The 21,931-nt window shown below is 49.1% G+C and overlaps 1 protein-coding gene across 1 annotated transcript in view; it reads left to right on the top strand.

The window, feature by feature from the left end:
- The window catches only part of EPHB1 (EPH receptor B1), a 424,530-nt gene that overhangs the window by 350,026 nt on the left and 52,573 nt on the right, over positions 1-21,931 (top strand). Inside the window, exons 10-11 of the mRNA XM_046003565.1 lie at positions 6,269-6,391; positions 18,027-18,274. Coding sequence (XP_045859521.1) covers positions 6,269-6,391; positions 18,027-18,274 — 371 coding nt within the window. The remainder of the gene's footprint in view (positions 1-6,268; positions 6,392-18,026; positions 18,275-21,931) is intronic.

Genomic DNA, 21,931 nt, shown 5'->3' with positions numbered 1-21,931 from the left:
CGTGTTCCTCCTCAGTCCGGAACTCCAGATTTAGACGTCCGGCTCTGTTTCCATTCTGAGCGTTACGACAGACTTCCGGGCACTCGCCTATTTCTTCTGCGCGTTCAAAGAGCAAAAGCACGTGTGCGGACTTCCCCGACAATGGGGTTTCTGGCCCAAAGTCCATTACCTGGTGAACAGCGCCGCTTTTTTCCACACACCTTGGCATTGATTTGGCTGCTTCTCGTCCCTCTTTAATTCTCCATCTTTAAATGCTCAGCAAGTGCTCTCAATCCTCCTTTCGAAATTCTCTTGCCTCTTCAGTTGTCCTTACTGCAGCACTCTGGTGGAAAACCCTGTATCTTGGGCTTTAACGATTGCAATAACCCCACAGCTGTTTTGTCCGCCTCCAGCCCCTTCCCCGCAGCATCCAGATGAACGCCGCAGCCTGCCGGCCAAAGGAATTCCCCAATGCCTCGTGCTCAGTGCATCCCTTCCTTGCAGATGGAAGAGTTGTCAGCTCTGTGTGTCCGATGGCATTGACCTTAATGCCTTTGGTTTCGCGGTCAAGGCCCTCCGGTGCTGGCCCATCAGTGCTCTGCCTGCTCGGTCCCCACTTCTGCCCCCACTGAAGCTGGTCACGTTCTCCTCATTCATGCCATGGTGGGCTTCTCTCTGGCTTTGCCCTAGATGCTCCACAGTGCATGACCACGGGACATGTCCTTCTAGAATAGTGACCTGGAACACTGGCATCCACAGCCCTCTGTCTTCTCTGGTTTCTGCTGCATTGATAGCTCATTGCCTGGTGTGGGCTCCTGATTCTAGACTCTCCGGCACTACTCCCCAGTACTGCAGATCTTCATTGTGAGAAGAACCTCATGCGCTCTGCTTGTTCTAATAGCTCCCATAGTCCCTCGAACAGCGTCCTATCAGCGTTGAGGCTAATGAGGGGGTGATCAATGTACCACAACCGAGCATAGGATGAAGTCCCTCCCAGGGACTGGATTTTATGTGCCGATCCCTAAACTGCTTCCCTCTTGTGCTTAGATATCTGGACCACATTTAGGTGAGTCGCAAAGATGACAAAGTCTGCCTTGGATCCAGAATGGGATCTGAGGGAGCACCCTTTGCTCTTTCCCATGGCTCCATCAAACCTGCTGGGACACAAGGTATCAGTGACTGAGGACCAGCCAAGTCACTACCTTTCCGGAGCCATACTGTAGGGTTCTAGGAAACCTCAGCCTGCAGGGGGGGGCATCAAGCTCTTCCTGGCACTCTTGAAGCCTCCCAGGCTGTCTGCTCTCCATGGACCCCCCAAGATGTCCGTAGCACTGATTTTGTCCTTTCTGAGTGCACCAGAGGGCTGAAGAGGAGCACTCCCATCTTCTCCTTCAGCTCTCAGTACTCCTATGTCACCCGCTATTTATTTATTTATTTTTTTAAAGATTGTTGTTTGTTTATTTGACAGACAGAAATCACAAGTAGGCAGAGAGGCAGGCAGAGAGAGGGGGGAAGCAGGATCCCTGCCGAGCAGAGAGCCCGATGCGGGGCTCGATCCCAGGACCCTGAGACCATGACCCGAGCCGAAGGCAGAGGCTTAACCCACTGAGCCACCCAGGCGCCCCTGTCACCCACTATTTAGAACTGGACATTTCCCAGCCTGCTTCTGCTCAGCCCTGAGACCCTGACACTTGCAAGTAGGTCTAACTGACATTTTAGATACACCCCGCATATCTGCCAGCATCCCCAGCATTTGTCCCCGCCGCTTCCCTTTTGAGTGCCCCCTGATGGAGTGATATAGGGACACTAACAACGGCCAGGAGTTTCTTCTCCTTCCAGGAGTGCTCTGTGCCACACAAGAAGGCTGTGGATAGTGGCTAAATCATTTGTCCCCAGACTTCTATGTCCAAAGCAGGGGTTGATGGGTAACATTTGGCCAATTTCCTCAGATTATGATCTTTTAAAGCTGGAGGCAGTCAGGCTGCACCCCTAGTCATAGCATAAGTGGGTTTTGTGGTTAAAGAACAAACATACCTACAAATCGGTTTTTTAAATAGAAATTAGTGAATTAGAAGAGCATAAAAATGAAGAATTTTTCTGTCTCTCAAGGCACTAGCAATCAGAAGTTTAGATCCATACACACTGCTTTTGTGCCAAAGGTATGTAACCTATGTTAAACATAAGGAAAAACAATCGATAACTGTAAAATAGTATAAATATATAATATTAACAACAATAATAATGTGAAACATCGTCCAGAGCATTATAAAACGCCTTATATTATGAGCTGCATTGCATCTGATATTGTTATTACTACCACTGATAATATTTCCCCAACACTCATAATCTGAGAACAATTTCTGAGCCCGGTCTCCAAATGTTTGGCTGTGCCTGACTCCGCAGCTGACTTGAATTCCTTGTTCACTGTCTGGTGATTCACTGCACTAAATACCATTTTCCTGATAATTAAAAACTGCTCACTGGCAAGTGGGAGCAGGAACAGGCTGATGCAGGATTTATGCAGAAACACAAAATGAGCCAAAAGACAAATGACCTGTTCTGCATAGCTAAAGGCTTTTTTTTTTTTTTTTTTTCTCATCATCTTCAGAGACTTGAGAAAGCCTAGCAGTAATGCAGGAGAGAGGTCTGGAGAACTGTGTTATTCCAGGATGAGATAGATGCCAGGAAGCCGTGATGGGCACGTGCTCAGTCACATCACTCTCCCGATTTCGAGCGCTGGATCCCTGTCCCCAGCTAGAGTCAGGCCAGGACCCTCCGCTAGGGCAGCCCTCTCAGATCCTCATCAGGGGAAAAGTGCCCACGTCTGAGCCATTTGGTAGACCTCTGATTTCAGCTTCCCTTCCTCAGTGTGACAATAGTGTCTTCAATTTCCGGGAAAACGAGTCCTGATTCCTACCGCCGCCCAGATGTGGAATTTCACAGACACATTGCATCTCTCCTCCTAGGCTCCTCCATGCGGCCCTCAGCTGCTTGCAAGGGCTTTACTGACAGTCGGGAGCCCCGACCCAAATCAGCTGTGACATTGCCCCCCACCCCCATTTCTGTAAGCCCCAAGGTAGCAAACCTCTCCATGTTAGTAAACTGCACCCATCATTGAAGTGTGGACTTGCTAACATCTTGGGTGCACTTGGTGGCCTGTTCCTGGCCTGGAAGAATGCCAGCCCCATCAGACGAGCCATTGTCCTCTGGGAACAGGTCCTTCCCAGAATGGATGGGGGCTAATATCCGTAAAGCTCATTAACTCAGAATCCTTTCTCCTTCATCCTTATATGTGTCTGTGCTTGCAAACCATTCATTACCGCACATTCTAGGTTGTTTAATTAGACTTTGCAGAAGAGTTCCTGTAGGACAGCTTAGCATACATCGTTTAAAAGCCCTTGATCTAAAATAACAAGGTAGTTATTTTTGAGGTAACTAATAAACTCTAAGGGTCTGACATCCTCCACTGACCACCTCACCTCGCTTCCTCTTCCTACCTCCCCAAACACTTCCTAGAACCGTTTACTGATAATCACCATGAGTACGTCCATGTGCGAGCCCTCCCCGTGTACATCACGCACTGGGCTGGGGATGTCACTGGCAATATGTTCGGTAATATCAGAGGCACCGAGGGAGGGAGGTGCTAGCTTTGCCACCAGCGGAAGAGAGACCTGCTCTGAGAAAAGGATGGGGCTTTGCTGCATTATGCCAGGCTAATAAGAGGCTTTGGGGTTCTGTCCTCACCTAACAGCCCCAGTGTCTGGCTCTCACCCTCCTCCCATCTCCCCACAGCACAGAACTTGGGCAAAGTCACAGGTTGTGACACTGACCTGCTGTCTGCTTGGCATTTTGAGTGGGTCTGTGGTTGCCTCACCTCCTGCCCTCACCCCTTCAGCTCATGCTGGCCCCCTTCCACCTGCTGCATCTCTTTCTTCCCCAAAAAGCTCTCTTCCTGCTTACCTGCATGGCAGGCTGATCAGCCATCCCCGAAGGCTGATGGGAACCCGGGCGGTAACAGCACAGCTCCCTCCTTCCAGGGCGGGGCAGCCCTGGAACATGTAGTCACCCACACCGGCTCCTACAACTTCACTGGGGGCTTCAGCCTGCTTCGGGAGGAAGTGGCTTGAGAACACACTTTTTCTAGGCTGACTGCCTTGCCCGATCTTACTTCCCCACTCGCCTGCCCCGACTGCTGTGGGAGCGTCTTTCACATAAGCCACTGGGCTCTCGGAAACTTGTCCCAGGGGCTGCTTCTGGTGGAACCCAAGTTTGGCTGCCTGGTGCTTATCTGCTTTCATTAGACACTTCAGTCTGGTTTCAATGGTTTGTGCTCTTCAGTTGTTCTTCATTCCAAATGAGAACGAGATGAACCCCATCCCTACTTTCCTCCTAGTCCACTGTTAGCAAAGGAGAACACCTGCCTCTCTCTCACTCTCTCCCCTCCCACCACATTCCCCACAGATTAGAACATTGCACATAAAGGTGAGGATCTCTCTGTCTGCTTTGTCCAAATCTCAGTCGGCAGATGCCAAAGTCACTATTGTCATTCCCAGGTTCCCAAGGAGCGTTCTACCATGGTCTTGACCAACTTGAAGCAAGCAGCCTAGCATGCTAGGAGTGATTTTATTTAATGACTTGGAATGAACCATCTTTCATCTTTTTTGTTTTAAAGATTTTGTTCATTTATTTGACAGAGACAGATCACAAGCAGGCAGAGAGGTAGGCAGAGAGGCATTCCCCCTCTCGAAGGGGAAGCAGGCTCCCTGCCGAGCAGAGAGCCCGATGTGGGGCTCGATCCCAGGGCCCTGAGACCATGACCTGAGCCGAAGGCAGAGGCTTAACCCACTGAGCCACCCAGGCGCCCCATGAACCATCTTTCAGAAAGAGTCGTTCTTCTGGGCATGGCACCTGGCTTTCTCTGACTTAAAAAAAAAAAAAAAAAAAATCCCCCTTCACTTCCTTGCTGTATCTTTCTTCTCCCTCTGGACTGTGCTCTAGGACTTCGAATCCTTACCTGAATGATGACCAAAGCAACAGGAACTTGGGGGAGCTGTAGAGTCCTCAGAGTTTATTGGATGAAAAATGTCAGGACTAGCCTCTGCATAGAGGGCTGGGAGTCAGCTAGATGAGGTGCAGTGGGGACGGGCGGGTGGTGCTCAGGGAACCTGGGGGACTGCCTCAGACTTGGGTCCCGACCGGGGGCGCTCGGTACCTGTGCCTTTCCAGACCCGCCCACCCTGCTGACCTGACTCTTCCACCTACCAGACAGCAGCAGAAGGCAGGTAAACCGCCTCCCCTCCACAAGGATGCCAGGCTAGACCATGTGGTTTCGCTTTCAAAGTCCTCTCCTGCCCACCACACTACCACCAAGTGAACAGTGCCTAGTTTTTGCCCAGTGACATATCAGACATGTTGAAAATTACATTGTGAGGGAATCCATTTGTTTCTTGGCTTCCATTTCCTTTTTTGTCCCCTCTTCTCCGCTTTCTGAATGTGTTTTTTCTGCAGTGACAATTCTCTCTTTTGTCCCCATGCACACCTATTTATCTTGCCACTGTAAACATCAGTGACAAAGTCTATATTCCTTTTTGTATTTCTCATTCACCATTTTATTCATTTTTCATACTTCAGGGTGTCTGAGGGCATGAGCATTCATTACCATTTTTCTTGCATTCCACCTCATTTTTTTTTTCTCTGTAGACTTTGCTATTTTCTCTATCAGCATTTTCTAAGCTTTTCTCTTCATGTTTTCTCTTCTGGTGTTCTGTCTTGACACTTCTAACTTGAGGTTTTCTAATAGCAATTTCTCCTTCTCTCTTTTTTTTAATCCATCCTTCTCCCTCTTGCAGCCTCGGCCACAGCTGTCAGTTATAACCTTAACGGTGGCCTCCACTCAGAGAAGTTGTCAAGTTGATAAATATTGATATCTACCCTACCATTTTACCACCGCTTTTCTACTAATGCGTTTGGTTGGCATCAATCAGTTTCTTTGCCTTCTGTGAGTGCTCAGTGTGGGAACTGGTCCCGATCTGTCACTTTTAAGTAATCTGCTCCACATTTCATCGAGAGCTCAAAGAGAAGAAAATATGGAGGAGAAGTAGAGGACAGAGAACCAAGCTAGTGTGGCCCATAGGGAAGGGAGATGGGAAGGCCCCGCCAGGCACAGAGAGGCAGTCTGTGTAGGGGGGACCCTGCCTGGCCGTACCCTTGCTGCTGGGGACACCAGCCAGGACTTACTGACCACCATATCCTCTTTGGGATGTTAACCCTGCTTATCTCCTCTAATAAGGCTCCCCAGGGATGAAGATCTACATTGACCCCTTCACTTATGAGGACCCCAACGAAGCTGTCCGGGAGTTTGCCAAGGAGATTGATGTATCTTTTGTGAAAATCGAAGAGGTCATCGGAGCAGGTATGGCTCTCCCCTCCCCTCGTTTCTGTTCTCTTGGTGTCCAGGCATCTTCTTCCCAACGTCCTAGGTGTTCTCTTTCAGCATAAAAAGTCATCCCATTGAGAAGGAGCTTCTAACATCTTTCTCCAAGAAGATGAGTCTGAGTCATCTGCAACGTGTGTCTAGGGATCTTTGGGGGGTCTTGATCACGGTGGCCAAGCTTGACTGGTGTTGCGGAGAAGTCAGCTGCAGTTTCAAAAGACTCAGACATAGCTCTGGAAATGGACTACCGAATGTGGACAGACAGAGAGAAAGATCTAGGGTACACAGCGGAAAAGACTGAAAGAAACAGTAATTTCTAGAACCTGGACATAGTGTCTCACTCACTGATAATATCTCCAGGGCTCTGGATCAAGATTTCGTCCCAAATTTTCAGTTTCCCTTTTCCTATATACATGCATTTGGAGAGAGATCATGATAAATTGAAGAGGGACCGCTGTTTCCAGGAGAAAAACCTCCCCCTAAGTGTATTTCCTACAAAAGATCTATGATATGGATGGTAACCCAAGACAGATTTCACTTCCAAGAAACATGTGTGCTTGCAACCATCTTACTGTGTTGAAATAGAAACTCAGCCCAGCAGAGGACTAGCTGCCCGAGATGTTCTCAGGAGATCCTACCTAAAGACTGACCTAGATTTTCATCTTTCCTTAATGGATCAGTAGTGAATTTGGCAATGGACTCACATTAAAATGTGAACGAGTAAAATAACCCAAAATATCATCACTTTATATTATAAGTAACCTTTTTATGCCTCCTCTGCTGCCTGTTTTGAATCTTCTTAAAACTGTGTCTGCTTTGTGTCCTCTTTCCTACTTTTAGTTTCTCCTACAACATTCTTTGTCTTTTCTTCTTCTCCAGTTCTTCTTAGCCGTTATTCAAGCTCTCTTCGTGCTTAATGCTGTCGTCTTTTTCGTTCCTACGTTTAGAAGTGCTTTATTCATACCAATATTTGGAGAGCCATGGTGTTGCCTCTTCCTGTAACATTTTAACTTGATAAAATATGCTCAGTCGAGGTCTTACAGACAGCCACTTCATGTATTATCTTTAGGAGGAAAGTCACTATCCTTCCATTCACTGCGTCTCTTAATGCACTGAGGGGTCACAAAGCCATCTGTGAAATTGGAAGTCACATTTGAAAGCTTGCCCCATTAGGCCACCATTTGTTGTGCTCTGGTTTCTCTCTTAAAGAGCTCCGCCCTCATGGCATCTCTGGGGGGCTGCTGGGACTGTCCCTGTTGGGACACACCTCTCCCCTCCCACCAGCCCCTCTGAGTCCCAGCCCACTGGCCGTAATATGATCCACATGAGTCTGTCTGTGTTTTGCATTGACTTTCATTAAATATGTTACCGAACCACAACTTCCACTTCTGTGCAGATAATTTTCTCTTCCTCCTTAGATGCTGATATATTTAAGGATCATGCCTTGGAAGGCTGGATACCAGATAAATTGGATTACTCCTAGGGGCTCAGATTTCTGCAGTGAACTTGAAAGAGTGTCGGGGAGGCGCGCTTTCAGTCCTGTGCCCTGTTTCCTCACGTTATTAATTGTTGTTATGTCATGTGGTAATGGTGCTAGTGATTTTAATGTTGTTATTTATGTCATGTGCTTCGAGCAATGTGTTCTGGACGGCATGTCACCCCAGAGAGCACACATCGGCCCCCTCCCGCCTGTGTTAGGGGAAGAGTAAAGAGGCTTTTCACTTTACGACCCTGCCAGGGAGTGACAATTGGGGGTGAGCTCACCCACTGCCGGCCGCGACGGCCTGGCTCCATCCTTTACTTTCCCTTTTTGTGTAGCCTGGGCCGCCGCTCTGGTGCATCTTGTTCAGAGAAGGTCAGTCCTCTCCGAGGCTCACGTGGGAGTGGGGAGGGATGCATATGTCCAGCATTTCACGAGACACCCAGCAGTACGAGGTAAAGACCTGCGCCTGGTCGCTGCCGACCACCCTCTACCAGACAGACGCTCACCTCCTCACAATCCAGAAATTCCAGCGGTAATCCCTGTGGATATTAATTCACTATGTGTAACTCGATGCAGTTTTACCAGAAGACGCTTCTAGCTGGAATCAGTCCCCACTCTCCAGTTCTTTTTCTCCTCTCTCCCCACTCTTGCTTCTCCCACACCCTGCCTCACTGAGACTGACTTTACTTTGTGCTAAAAGAGCTGGTGTGAAGGTCAAGTTAAAAAGAAAAGCATTTTGTAAGGTAATGTTTAGACAGTGTTGTTGGCATTGCTGCTCTTAACCTCCCGACGGACTGGGAGCAGGGGGCACAAAGGGGGCTGCAGATCCTAACAACACAGGAAAAGAAGGCTCGGAAGTCATTTGTCCTTTCTCTGCTTGGGTAACCCCCCCAACAAACTCTTATTGAATACTTCTTGCATGCTGGACATGGAGCTCCAGAGATAGACACACAGCAACCCTCTCCCCTCCCTAGAGCTCTGACAGTCTCAGTGGGATATAGGCCAGTCATATGTTCACTGTTGGGCCAACCCAGAACAGCATTCAGTCCCTTGCTCTGGGGATGAGCGGGGGCATCAGGAAGGCTTCACAAGGAAATGATCTTTGACCTAAGCTTTCAAAGATGAAAACTGGTAGAAAGAACAAGATTTTTGTGAAACTCATTAGAGAATGAGACAATGACAGAAGAGGAACATCCATGACTTAAGGAGAGAAATGAACATGACCTTCCAGCAGCAGGTTGCCAGAGGCAGCTGGCCCACTTCCCAAGAGCTGACAGTGTACATCTCTTTCCAGCCCTGTGTTCAGTGACATCTGTTGGTGGGACCATGTCAGCCCCAGTAGGGGTATTTACATGGCGGGAATTGGCAGATGCTACAAATGGGAGGTCTTTGTTTCTTTGCTTTCTGTCTGGAGAGCTCCCCAGTGAACACTTACTAGCACACCCCAGCTTCACAGACCATGCAAGGTTATTTCAAAGGATGCAGAGGACCCCACCCATACCAGCTGAGTGTGGGGCCCGAGAAATGGGTTGTGATTGTGGCTGAAGGGGTTCCGTTTAGAGTTCAAGAAGATCCTCGTTCATTAAACACTGACCCTGTGCCTGAACTGTGGTGGAGTCTGGGAAATGCACAATGTCTGACAACCCCCGCCCCGTGGGGTGATAGTCTAACTCACATACCATGCTGGTCCATGAGAGGACAGTGGGCCACTGAGAGCTGAGAAGAGGGCCCCAGGGAACACATAGGCCTGGAGATGGGATGAGAGGCTTGAGGGCAGGAGAGAGACATTAAGGGCCCCTGAGGATGTGGAGGCTTTGGATGGGCTGACTCTCTACATGACACATCCTGAGAACGAGGAGGAGAGAAGGCTGACAGGGTGGTGTTTCCTGACAGTAAGCATCAAGCACTGAGTCTGGGGAGTCAGGCTGAGATCCAACATTCCAGAGGCATGGGTATGGGTTATATCCCATGAAGGATGGTGAGTTTTAGGTAGGCATCTAAACAAATAGGCTGGGTGATGGGAATGAGGCTCTAGGGACACAAACTGGATAGAGGCTGTGTCTGGATTGGACCAGAAGGAGATGATGGGGAAGAGTGTGTCAGGCCTCGGAGGCATGGAAACAAGTTACGGGACTTTGCTTGGAAATGTGGAGAGGATGGTTGGGTGGTAAGGTAGCTCAAGTAGCCTTCAACTGGAGTGGATCCAAATGTGAATGCAACTGATGGGGGGGGGGCAACATGGACCTTGTGGCCAGAAATGTGGGGTGTGGGATTAAACCCATTGGAGGGAGGGAACCCTGCCAGGCCCCGGGGATAGGAGTTGGCGGTCATGCATGTGAGTAAAGGCAGTAGAGTTAAGTCTAGGTATTGAAGCTGAAGAGTTGTGGCAACTGTGGGTTTTCTCAACATCTGACCCTGTCTCTCAACATCACCCTCCAAGTTCCATGAAAGGGATGCATTCTCAGAGTTTTTGTTCGTCCCACTCCAGGCCTGGTGTGGCACTCAGGAGCTCCATCAACTGTTTGTTGCATATGGTTGAAGGAAAGTAGATCCTTGGTGGGGCAATTAGAGCAGGGAGGAAAATTGGGGGCGGGGGGATCTAGGCAAAGCTTAGGAGAATGGAGAAAACCTAGAGGAAGGTGAAGAGTCCTGATTCAGTTGGCACTCCAGAAGTGGCTCAGTGAGATGAAGGCTGGCCTTTGTCCCCCATGGCAGATAATGGATATCACTGGTCTCTTCAAAGAGGGCCACAGGCCTTCTGGAGTCTTTGGCAAATATCAGCTTTTCATGACCATGAATCTGACTCATGGGAGCCCTCCCACAGATCAACTCCAATGCATTGGTTAATTCTGATCAGTTCAATCCATAGATTCACCCAGAGCATCAAGCAGGCTGCCATCTATAATTGGGCCCTCCAGCATGAATGGCAGTCTGGGTTGTGCAGTGTGCAACCTATGTAGCTGTACGCAGCAGCCCCAATCATGACTGTCAAGTGCATAGAAATGTAGGTAAAAGTGACACTAGAAGGTGGCTTCCAAAGGAAGGTATGGCAATTGTATTTTATCAACAAATCTCCTCTTCCGACTCCAGTAGCTGCCAATTCAGCATTTCTACAGAAAACTCGAGAGAGAGGCAGGCTTATGGGGAGAGGGTTGGGTGATGAGGATCTGTGATGTGCACTGATTGGGAATGGACCAGCAAGACTCCCCGGTTTTCTCCTTTGAAGAAGAAGATGGGTTCTTGGGGGTGTTTTGGTAGAAAGTCCACCTTCCAGTCTGATTTTCCCAGGCTTAATCAAAGTGAGGGTGGCCTCAACACTGGATAAGAGTCACAACAGGAAGGGCTTTGAGAAGAGGATATCAAGTAGATGTCTTGAGTAATTATAATTAAAATAACTGGCATGTATTGAACACTCACTGTGGACATACTTTTCAAGCATTGCCTTACTTCACTCCCTTAATGTGAGATAGGGTGTGTGTGTGTGTGTTTAAACTGGTGAGGAAATTGACATTCAGAGGATAGCTTGCTAAAGATTGTGTCACCAACTGCGTGAATAATAGAGCAAGAATTGAAACCCAGGCACAGTCGACCTAGATCTGATGAATGTAACCCCCTACATAGCTGCCACTTTGGGCACAGTTCTGGGAAAGAGCAGTGAAGTATACAGGGACGTTACTTCTGCCTGGGAGTTTGGGATATGTGAGCTTCCTTATTGGTAGTGATGATACTGTCCTAGAACTCAGTATGCCCGTGGGGTAGGTGCCCCTCATTTCCTGGAGAGAGCACATTCTTCCGTCTTCCAGTCATCTTCTTCCAGTATAATCAGCTACCTACCTTAAGGATAATGATGAGGACCAAGCTAGGCAGCATTTTCAGTCATATGTGCTTGCTTATGTTATGAAATAATGTCATCTATAGGTGGGTAGTTGTCGTCTGACCATTGGCAGCCCTAAGAAAAGAGATAATCAGTTCACTCTCACCGTGTAGGTATTAAGTATCAGGCACACCATGGCCATCTAGCCATTCCATCTTGTCCGCTAACTCCAGGAGCCCAGTAACGGGGACCTGGAGCCCCGCCAAAAGGAGGAATGGCACTGTGATCAATAAGGAATGTCTGTCCCAGGTGCAGGGCTCGGAGGTGGCGGACCGCCTGCCATGGTTTTACTCTCCTTGGTTTAGCCATAACCTACTTACCTTGCCCAGGCTAGTGTGATAAAACTGGCTGGAAATCCTACTTTAAAACCTCGTTTAAATTTATTCTTTAGAAGTTCCTTTTCTGGTGGGAGCTTGAATTAGTAACTAGAAGCTCTGCTTTCCTTTTTTCCCCCCAAGGCAGTTTGTGACTTCAAAACGCTGCTGCTAAAAAAAAAAGAAAAAGAAAAAGAAAAGTGCAAATGTGTGTAGCTTCGCACTGCACCTAGCCAACAGCCAGCGGTCGAAATACCTACTAGCAGGTTAGATGTTTCATTTTCAAAAATTGAAAATTCTTCCCTTCTGGTTTTATAGATAATAGTTGAGGCATTTAATGCTGCCGAGCCACTTCTTCTCTCTTCCTCGTTTTGTCAAGGGAAGGAGGAAAGAGGAACTGGCAAGGAGTTGAAAACTTGTAGGGGATAATTTCAGGAGCAGTCCGGAGGACAGGCACGGGAACTGGCTAACTTACCCTCAGAGGACAGCCTGGAGGGCCGTGGTTCTCAAACTGGAGCCCAATGTCAGAATCCTCTTTGAGGCCTATTAAAACTCATGTCACAGGACTCCACCTACTGAGCTTCTGAACCAGAAGGTCCAGGTCGAGCCGGAGAATCTGCATTTTCTAGCAAGTTCCCTGGCGATGCTGCTGCTCTTGGGTGGAAACCACACCTGGAGGACCACTGCTGAGATCCCCTGGCCCCCAGACTGGCCCAAAGCCGGAGGGAGGTCCTAGCCAAAGGGAGGTCTGGTGGTAGGAGAGGCTCCAATGTCAGCTACAAAGATGCATGCCAATTGAAGTCCAGCCAGACCAAAATTAGACTGGCTGCAATCAGCCAGCAAAGGATCCGCCTAGAAATGATCAACCCTAACCACTACCCTGGTTAGATACTATAAGTATCTATTTTAAATATAGTGTTAATGCTTGATTTGTGGAGAATATTTTGAGGTATTAGGAATTTTTATCGAAAACTGCAAAAGGTATGGTCGTGCTTTGGAGCTCATGGAAAAGGAAGCTCTTAGAGCTCAGATCCTGGCAAATCAAAGCATCCTGGACAGCAAGCTCTGGCCCTAATGACAGGCAAGGTGTGAGGAAGGAAATATATTATCTTGAGAATGGTGTATGAACCCGAAGTTGAAGATCAAGGGACAGAGTCTCTCAGGTTGTAAGCCACACAAGGCCTCGGTTTTCTGTTACTAATGATGGCAGTATGCCCACCGACCCCCACTCCCTAGGAGCCTTAGCGGTGCTAGAGGACCAGAGTCCCCACACTTAAGCTCCCAAGGCTGAGCTAGGGACACCTTCCACACCCCGATACCTGGCAGCCGGACTTCCCCACCACCCCCGGCATAAAGCCCTGCTTTGTCATCGGTCCCACTAGCTTGCGGAAACCTGTTCCTCCTCCTTTTTCTCTTCCAGAGCCCACCCCCTACATGCCGCCCCACCCCTGGCTTGTCTTAAATCGCCACCCACATGTGCTGCCTACAGTGTGTAGTCTACAAAACACCTTCTCCAACACTCAGCACCCCCTTAGGAAGCCCCGGTGGTCCATCCTTTCTTTTTATTGTGTCGGGCTGAGAAAGCTGAGCCTGGGGAGTTGATGTGCCCCAAGTTGGGTGGCCAGGCTGGCGCCCACGGGAGCTGCTCCCTCCACTCCCTGCCCCAGTCCCTCTCCCAGCACTGGGGCCACGTAATGACAGGATGGAGCACAGCCTCCTAGTGAGGACGGTGGACTAAGTAGCTTTCTTTGCAGTGGATCCTTCGAAAACCTCTGGGCTTGGGGAATATGAAGTCATTTCTTTGCTAGACAGGAGAGGAGCTATCTTTACAGAAGCAGCAGGAAGCCTCTGCTTCCCAGGCTGGCAGTAACACTGCTCCCACCATGGTGACTGACGACTAAGCCCAGCTCTCCCTACCTAAGGAGACCACATGCTTTGAATGTCTGTATTTTTTTTTTTTTTTAGAGCAGTTTTAGGTTTACGGCAAAATGGAGGGGAAGGTACAGAGATTCCCCACATACCCCTTGCTCTGCACACACACATCGTCCCCCACTCTGTAGCCCTCACCGCAGTGGTACCTTGGGGGATAAACCTACCGTGATGCATCATTATTACCCCAACTCCATGCTTTCCAGGGGGGTATACTCTCGGAGTCGCATACTGTACGGACTGGGACAATGGTCTAATGACACGTGGCACTGTGACAGTTGTAGGCAGGGCGGATTCGCTGCCCTGAAAATCCTCTCTGGAGAGTTCATTTTCACTTTATCATTTTAAAAACCTATATGATGCAACGGCCGCGGAGCATACAACTTCGAGCTCGGGAGTTGGAGCACTGCACTTGGAAACCAGCCAGCCACAGGGTTAAACAGTGAAATAGCAGTTGTCAGTTCAGAAAGGAGCATGAGCCACACCGGTCTAGGCAGATAGGACTTGCCAAAGCCACACTTTCCCTGGTCTCTTGCCTCTTTTTTTCCACTCAGGTGTATAAAACCTTCATAATTTTTGAACAAACCCTGCAGTTTCATTTTGCATGTGGTTCTGACCCACAAATTTCATAGCTGATCCTGTGGGTAGCTTTGAAGTATGTCCGGGCTGAGGGTACACCCAGACAAGTGAATCAGAATTCTTAGAGGTGGGACCCAGGCCTCTGAATTTTGCTCAGAGTACACCTGCTCCCCAGGGTTCTGTGGTGGGCGGCCAACTTCAGGAACCACTGATGCAGAAGAGAAGTCTTAAACCAGGGCATTCCTGTGTGTGTGTAGGGGACATCAGAATCACCGGGGGCATTGTCCCCAACTCCACACCCTGATGCAGACACTGACGAAGATCCTGATTCCTAAAAATTCTGACCCCATCCGGCTCCCAGGCAGGAAGTCTTCATGAATGTGAGATCTGTCTATGAGCTCGGCCAACTGTGTTTGCGGTTCCCCACATAAGCGTTGCAGTGACAGCACAGCTGGGGCATGGTGGTCCCTGGATGGTGACTTTATAGGCAACAGCTGAGCATGCCTGCCGAGGGGCACTGGCGGGAAAAGGGCTGGGCATCGATAGCAATCCTGGCTCGGATCGCAGTTGGAGGGTTCGGGGTATGTTTTCTTTGTGGCCGTTTCCTTACCAGTAAAATGAGCATCATGCCACCCAACTCACGAGGGTGCCAGAGGATTAAATGAGATAAGATATGCAGAGAGCCTAACACATTGCCTGGCACCTGGTAGTCGGTCAATGGACATCATTGTCCTGTCTCCTCCAAGAAGAAATATTACCGTATCTTTCCCTTCAACCACTGTCTTCTTACTAAAAGAAAATGTAACTTGTTATTATAGCATCAAGGAGGAAATACTAACGGATAGTCTTCAGTTGGTACATTTATCAAATGTGCAGTCTCTCTCTGTATTCCTTCAACTCATGGTTACTGAACACGCGCTAGGTCAAGATGTCAGACGATGGATTTTATAGACGCACACTCGAATTATAGATCACGCGTAGACACATGTATGCAAATATGTACATATGCGTAGACACACAGACAAGACACAAGCGCACACACATATCTGACAGGTCCCCTGCTGTGCAGTACCTTTAAAAAAATTTTTACTCAGTTGAACAACAAAAGTAATGCTCGTTGTAACCATTCAAATAACATAAACGGAATTAGATAAGTTGATCAGCTTTATTTCCCCACTCTTATTCCCAACTTTGTAGGGCAACCATTTTTAAAAAGAATCTGAAGTTTAAAATAAATTTTATGTGGGTTTTTCCCATTGTGTTCCCTTTTTTTTTTAAGATTTTAATTATTTAGATTATTAGATTTAATTATTTAGATTTAGATTTAGTTATTTGAGAAAGAGCGAGAGAGCACAGAGGCAGAGGGAGAAGCAGGCTCTCCGCTAAGCAGGGAGCCCAAAGTGGGGCTCCATCCTGAGACCCTGGGATCATGACCTGAGCCGAAGGCAGAGGCTTAATGACTGAGCCACCCAGGCGTGCCCTCCCCGTTGTTTTTCTTCTACATCCACACACACACACACACACACTGCATTTGGGTACATACTGCGTTCACACTCTGTAGCTTTTTTTCCTTTTCTTCTTCATTGAACAAGACAGTGTAGACATCTTTTCAAGTCCGTGCGTGTGACTCATCTACTAGTTCTCTGTAGCTCCTGGTGTTCCACAGGACGGGTGTGTCATTTTCCAGCCATTCCCTGGGTATGGGCCTACAGTGTTTTGCTGTAGAAGGAGATGCTGCAGTGAATAGGCTTTTATAAAAATTTAAATACTGGTACTTCTACTTTTTTGGTTAGAGGAGTCTCCAGCAGGTCATAATCCAAGAGCAGACAAAGCAGAAGCAAACAGGGAACAGTAAATATGCTCCCCCCACTTTGCTGGGCACGCCTCCCCATACCAGGGACTGCAGTGGGCACTACAAGCTAGGAACATGAACAAGACTCCATCTGACTTCAAGCAGTTTGGCAAAGCAGCATTGGATTCCTGTCGAAACCAGGGTCACACATGGTCTGTGTCCTCAGGTCTGCGTTGAACTCATCCTCATGGTGCTTGCGCCAACCTCTGCTCCAGCCCCAGCTTCCGATCGATCTTACAGACTCTGGAGCAGTTTCACGCAAGAAACCCTTTCCTGCAGCTCCCTTCCAGGGACTTCCACAGCAGAAAACAAAGGGACCTCCCAACCGAATCACAGAGGCGATGTTACCTTGCTTTTCTAATTTGGCCTGTCATTGATCTGCCCCCGGTTTGCGCCATCCTTTTCCTCCGGAAGCTGAAGGTGAAAGAGAAGGTCCCCCCAGCAGAGGGCTGTCGGGCCCCATCTCCCGTCAGGCCTTTGCCACACATGTCAGTGACGTGCTTCCGAGTAGGCCTGGACCGCTTCACATGAAAGAACTCAAGTTACAAAGGCAGGGGAGATCATAGAATGGCTCTTGAAAGCACATTTAAGAGGATTCAACAGATTGTGTAAAGCAGCTATGAAACAGTGCCACCGGAATTGTTTTTACTCTGGGTCACGGTCCCACACAAATGCTGAAATGCTGTGGCGCGCGTGGAGGTGTGCCGCTCCCGTTCGCTCAGAAAAACCACGGCCTGTCCAGCTGCCGGGGGTGCAGAGAGCCATTGGCTTCCAGCTGCCCTGCCTTCAGGACCTGCCTCAGCTTTCCCTGCAGAGGCCAGCTGTTCCTGGCAGCCTCGGGCAGTGACTGAGCATGGTGAGAGGCTGGAGCCTGGGCCTTCCTGACATGGGTACTCTGTACTCTGGAGCGGCCCAGGGGTGGAGGAAACAGACAGTCCCACAGCAGCCAGGGTGGCGTGGCGATCCTTATCCATGCCTGCTTCCTCCTTTCTTTTCAGAAGGTCAGGTTTGGGAGTCTGGCCAGTCCTGCTCCCTCCTCTTCGATCCTGCACAGTGTCTGCACACTTCCCTTCCTGACTTCTCAGGATCTGCTTTCTGGGCGACCCAGTAGACGCAGAAGCTTTCAGGGCAGTGTAGAAACATAAATGCTATCCATCTCATTCAGAGCACTAAAGAACCTGAACATCTCCCCTGGCCCCTGGATGTTCTTGCGCCAGGCTCTGCTAAAAATGAATTATGGTCTGCCAAAGTGAAACTGACCGTTTCATTTCCATTATTCAGCTGGGACACAAATGAAAAACCAAACGCGAGGAAAAACAAACTCATATAGACTCTGAAATTCCATTTTAGTTACCCGAACTATTTCGAAGAACTGAGACAAGGAACTTATTTTACTATAACCTCTGTGTTTGCCGTGAACTGATTGGGGCCAGGAAACCGTAGTTACAATTGGAGAAGACTGTTTCCATCCCTATCACTTCCACCACAATTCCACTCTGAGCGCCACTGTGCCCACCACTATTGTGCCCTTGTGGTTCTGCAGACTGAGAAGGAGATGGGTAATGATTGCATTCTTATTGCAGGGGAGTTTGGAGAAGTGTACAAGGGGCGTCTGAAGCTCCCGGGCAAGAGGGAAATCTACGTGGCCATCAAGACACTGAAGGCTGGGTACTCAGAGAAACAGCGTCGGGACTTTCTGAGCGAGGCCAGCATCATGGGTCAGTTTGACCATCCCAACATCATCCGCCTAGAAGGCGTGGTCACCAAGAGTCGGCCGGTCATGATCATCACGGAGTTCATGGAGAACGGTGCTTTGGATTCTTTCCTCAGGGTAAGAGCTGCTCGGGGGTATGGACGGCATGTGGGTTGCAGGGAGGGGTGTCTGCATGAGGATAACCTGCCACTTAGGAATCGCCCGATGAAATGTGGGTGGGTGTTGGAAATGGTAGCGGGGTTGACGGATTTGTTCCTAAAAGCATAGAACAAGAGGAGCCTGTGGACCCCTCAGTAGGAGGATAGCGTGGAGTAGGACCTCGATAAATGCTTGTTGGATGAGTACGAATGAGTAGAGGCGGGTGAAGGATGGCCATGGGCACCTGCATGAATCACGGAGACTGAAGAGACTCTCAGCGGCTGCGTTGCAACTGTGTGACTCCTGCGGACACCCGTGGCCGTCTCTGCCTTTCCCCAGCACTGTCCACCCAGCCTGTTCCCTTCATTCGCAGCTCAGAGATAAAACAGGCCGCCCTTTCCAATGCCTGGGCCATCCACCCTCGAAGGTGGCGTTCCTGGGCGGGAGAGGAAAAGACTGTCACAAGCATTCACAGGTCTTCTCTGGGCTTGACTCCAAATCGGCCTGCAGCAGAGGTGTGGGGGTCCTCAAGGCCTATGGCTGAGAGTTGTGTAAATGGTCATTGTCAATCATGCTCACATGGAACCACGCTCGGACCGTTTGCCTTTCTGTGGGACATCAGAGTGACTCAGCGGGGTGGTGAGGAAGGCCACGATGCCGGTGTCTGGGGAGTGGCAGCTGGTGGAACAGAGGCCAGCCAGCAAGTCCTGCCTTGGACCAAAGCCTCAGCTGGGGACTGGGGGAGACTGAGAGCAGAGGGTGCATGGGCAACATCTCAATGGGGCAGGGTCTACTGAGCAAGGACTCGAGGATAATACCAAGCGGCAGGCTATGTTTGTCACCAAAGCTACTGAACAGTGGCTGTGGCTGCAGATCAAAGGATCATTCAGATACTTGGTCTTGAAATATTCACGGGGTGACTCTGTGGTCACGCCCTCTCCTGGGTTCTGGGCCTGTAGACATGAAAGGGACATTGCTCGGATGCTAAGTAACAAGTCACCCAAGATTTCAGTGGCTCACCACAATTTCTTTTGTTTATGAATCTGCAATCTGGGCTCGTTGGGGACATCTCTGTTCCACGGGGTTATCAGCTGGGGCAGTTCAAGATCCGGGACCTGGAATCATCCAAAGTCTGGCCCACTCATCTGTCTGGCAGCTGATGCTGGCATCTCTCCAGGTGGGAGGTTTGTGCTTCCTCACAGTGAGCCGCGTCCCAAGAGCGAATGTCCCATGAGAAGGCAGAAGCTGGACCACTTTTGTAACTTAGCTTCAAATCCCACAGTACCCTTCCACCATTGTGACAGGCTGCCCAGATTCGGCGTGGGCGGAAACGGGCCCCACATTTTGATGGGGACAATAACATGATGTCATCTTACACATAAGAGATGGGAGGTCCCGTTGTCCCCATCTTAGAGACTATAGCATGCCCCAGCGGTCCCTTCTCTGAGGACCCTAGTGCCCCAAGCGCCCAGCAGTCATGTGCCTGGATTCTTTATGTTTCCGTGTGTGGTATGAAGAGGTATCATGAGCCAAGAAGAATGGAAATCTTCCTGCGGGAGCCAGGAAAGGCTTTAAAGAGGACGGAGAATTAACTGATACTGGAGACTGAGGGGGAGAGGAAGCAGGCAGGTACAATGGAACAACAGAGCAGTGTGTTCAAAGGCCAGAGCCAGCATGCCCTAGCTCTGTAGTGAGTCAGGGCCGAGGGCCTGCAGCGTGGAGGAGCTTGTCTGGAAGCTGCATTTGCCCAGACTGAAGCTAGTTGAGCAGGGAAAGCACACACTTTTGCCTCCTCTGGGTGCTTAGGCAGTAGTGGCTTATTTCTGGTAGGGGGCATGGGATGACGACAGGTAGGGCCGATGTACATTGCCTAGTATGGCCTCCTTGAGGGTACGGCTTAATGTCCTTTATTCTGAACAACCCCCTTCCCTCCAAGTACCTAACCCAGGAAGCACCTGGTAAATGCTGGTTGAGTGAAAAACATGAAAAGCCATTTCTGGCACCAGAGTGTTTGGGAATGGCAGGAGAAATGGAGTCATCCTGAGTGTACGTGGTCTCTCGTTCTTATAGCCAGACCCCTCACGTCAGAGTAGGGTATAGACCATGCTTTCCTGGGGGCATTAATTTGTAATCAGAGATCTCATGAAGACAGCCAAATAAAAGTGAATAGCAGACAATGTTAGGAGAAAAAGTATTTTCTAGAACCAGCCTCCAGACCTTTTTAGGAGCCATTTATTTCCTACGAGTCACCTGACTGTACTTCACTGAGTCACAACATGACTTGAGGACTGTGATCAGACTCTCTCTCTGGAACATACAGGGGAATGAGGAGATTCATTCCTAGGAGGCTGCAGAAAATCAAAACCCCACACAGACGCTCCGCACAGGATTCCTTCCGGGTGGGGCCCAGGACATGCGGGCAGGTCGGACACCAGGATTTTTCATGATGATGAGGCCCAGGTGGTGGAGAAGAGCCAGGGGCGAGTGAGGAATGCAGGGAAACGGAGGGTAAGGGATGGCAAGGAAGGATCGGCCAGAGCAGGCCGCGCCAGGAGGAGAGGAGAAATGAAGCGTTTCTGACTCCTTGCACGGCATGGAGGCAGGTAATCTATAAATCTAATTTCAGCCTTACTACCAAACCCTGGAGCATAGCAACATTAATTGATGTATCTGCTTCTTGGTAAAATTGAAAAGTAGGTCATCAGTGCAGTTCTGCAGGGCCCATCTTTTGGGAAGTTGTATAATTTTAGGATCACCATTCAGAGAAGAAAGGAAAAGAGTTTGTGCAACTGACTGCCCTTCCCCCTCCCCAACCAAACTGGTGGTGGTGATTTACACTGGACACGGCCGCTTTGGAGAGTGGCTGCGGCTCTGGGTCCAGGTCAGTGTCCGAGAGGCTGCGGGCGTCGGGGATCCGGTGAGCACATTGGGCATGGCTTCTCACCACCTACGCGCTGCCCCCTCTCATTGCAGGACATAGAATCCTTACTTTCTGGAAGGATTAGAAGCATTATTATTTTTTAACTGCATGTTCAGTAGGTTCTTTATTGTCCATTTTTTAAAATATCTGCACCATGGATTATGTAACATGCAAATCCGTAATTAAACATTTCCTTCTTGGCCCCCAAACTTAGACTATATGTATATATATATATATATATACAGTCATATATGACTGTATGGTCATAGGAACACCTCCTGTGGCCCTCATCAGTGTCCCTCCCATGCCATAGCCTGGCTTGGCCTTGTGTCACTGCTGGTTCATCCACAGATGGTCATAACTGGGAGACTCTTAGAAGTTACTGAGCAATGTCAAATGTGGACATTTCTTATCAGGGAGACTCATTCATAGGCTGGAGCTAGATGACCATAAGCCAGAGGTCAGGAAGAGAATACCAGATTGGATGCCCCGAGACCTCAGTTCTGCTTAGGGCTCCATTGTGAGTCACCTGGTGGCCTTGAGCAAATCTGTTAACTCAATTTCCCAGTCTATAAACTAAAAGCTTTGAGCTGGATGATCTTGAAAGGTAGGTCTCTTACAGTTAAAAAAAAAAAAAAATCTATGACTCATTCTCTTCAAACAAATCAAATAAGGGTTTCATTTCCTGAAGTGGATTTGTCAATGAAAGTTGAAAT

This window comes from Meles meles, chromosome 4, assembly GCF_922984935.1.
Source record: "Meles meles chromosome 4, mMelMel3.1 paternal haplotype, whole genome shotgun sequence".
Taxonomy (NCBI): Eukaryota; Metazoa; Chordata; class Mammalia; order Carnivora; family Mustelidae; genus Meles; species Meles meles.
Note: the sequence above shows the minus strand (reverse complement) of the source record. Positions and strands in the feature narration are given on the sequence as shown.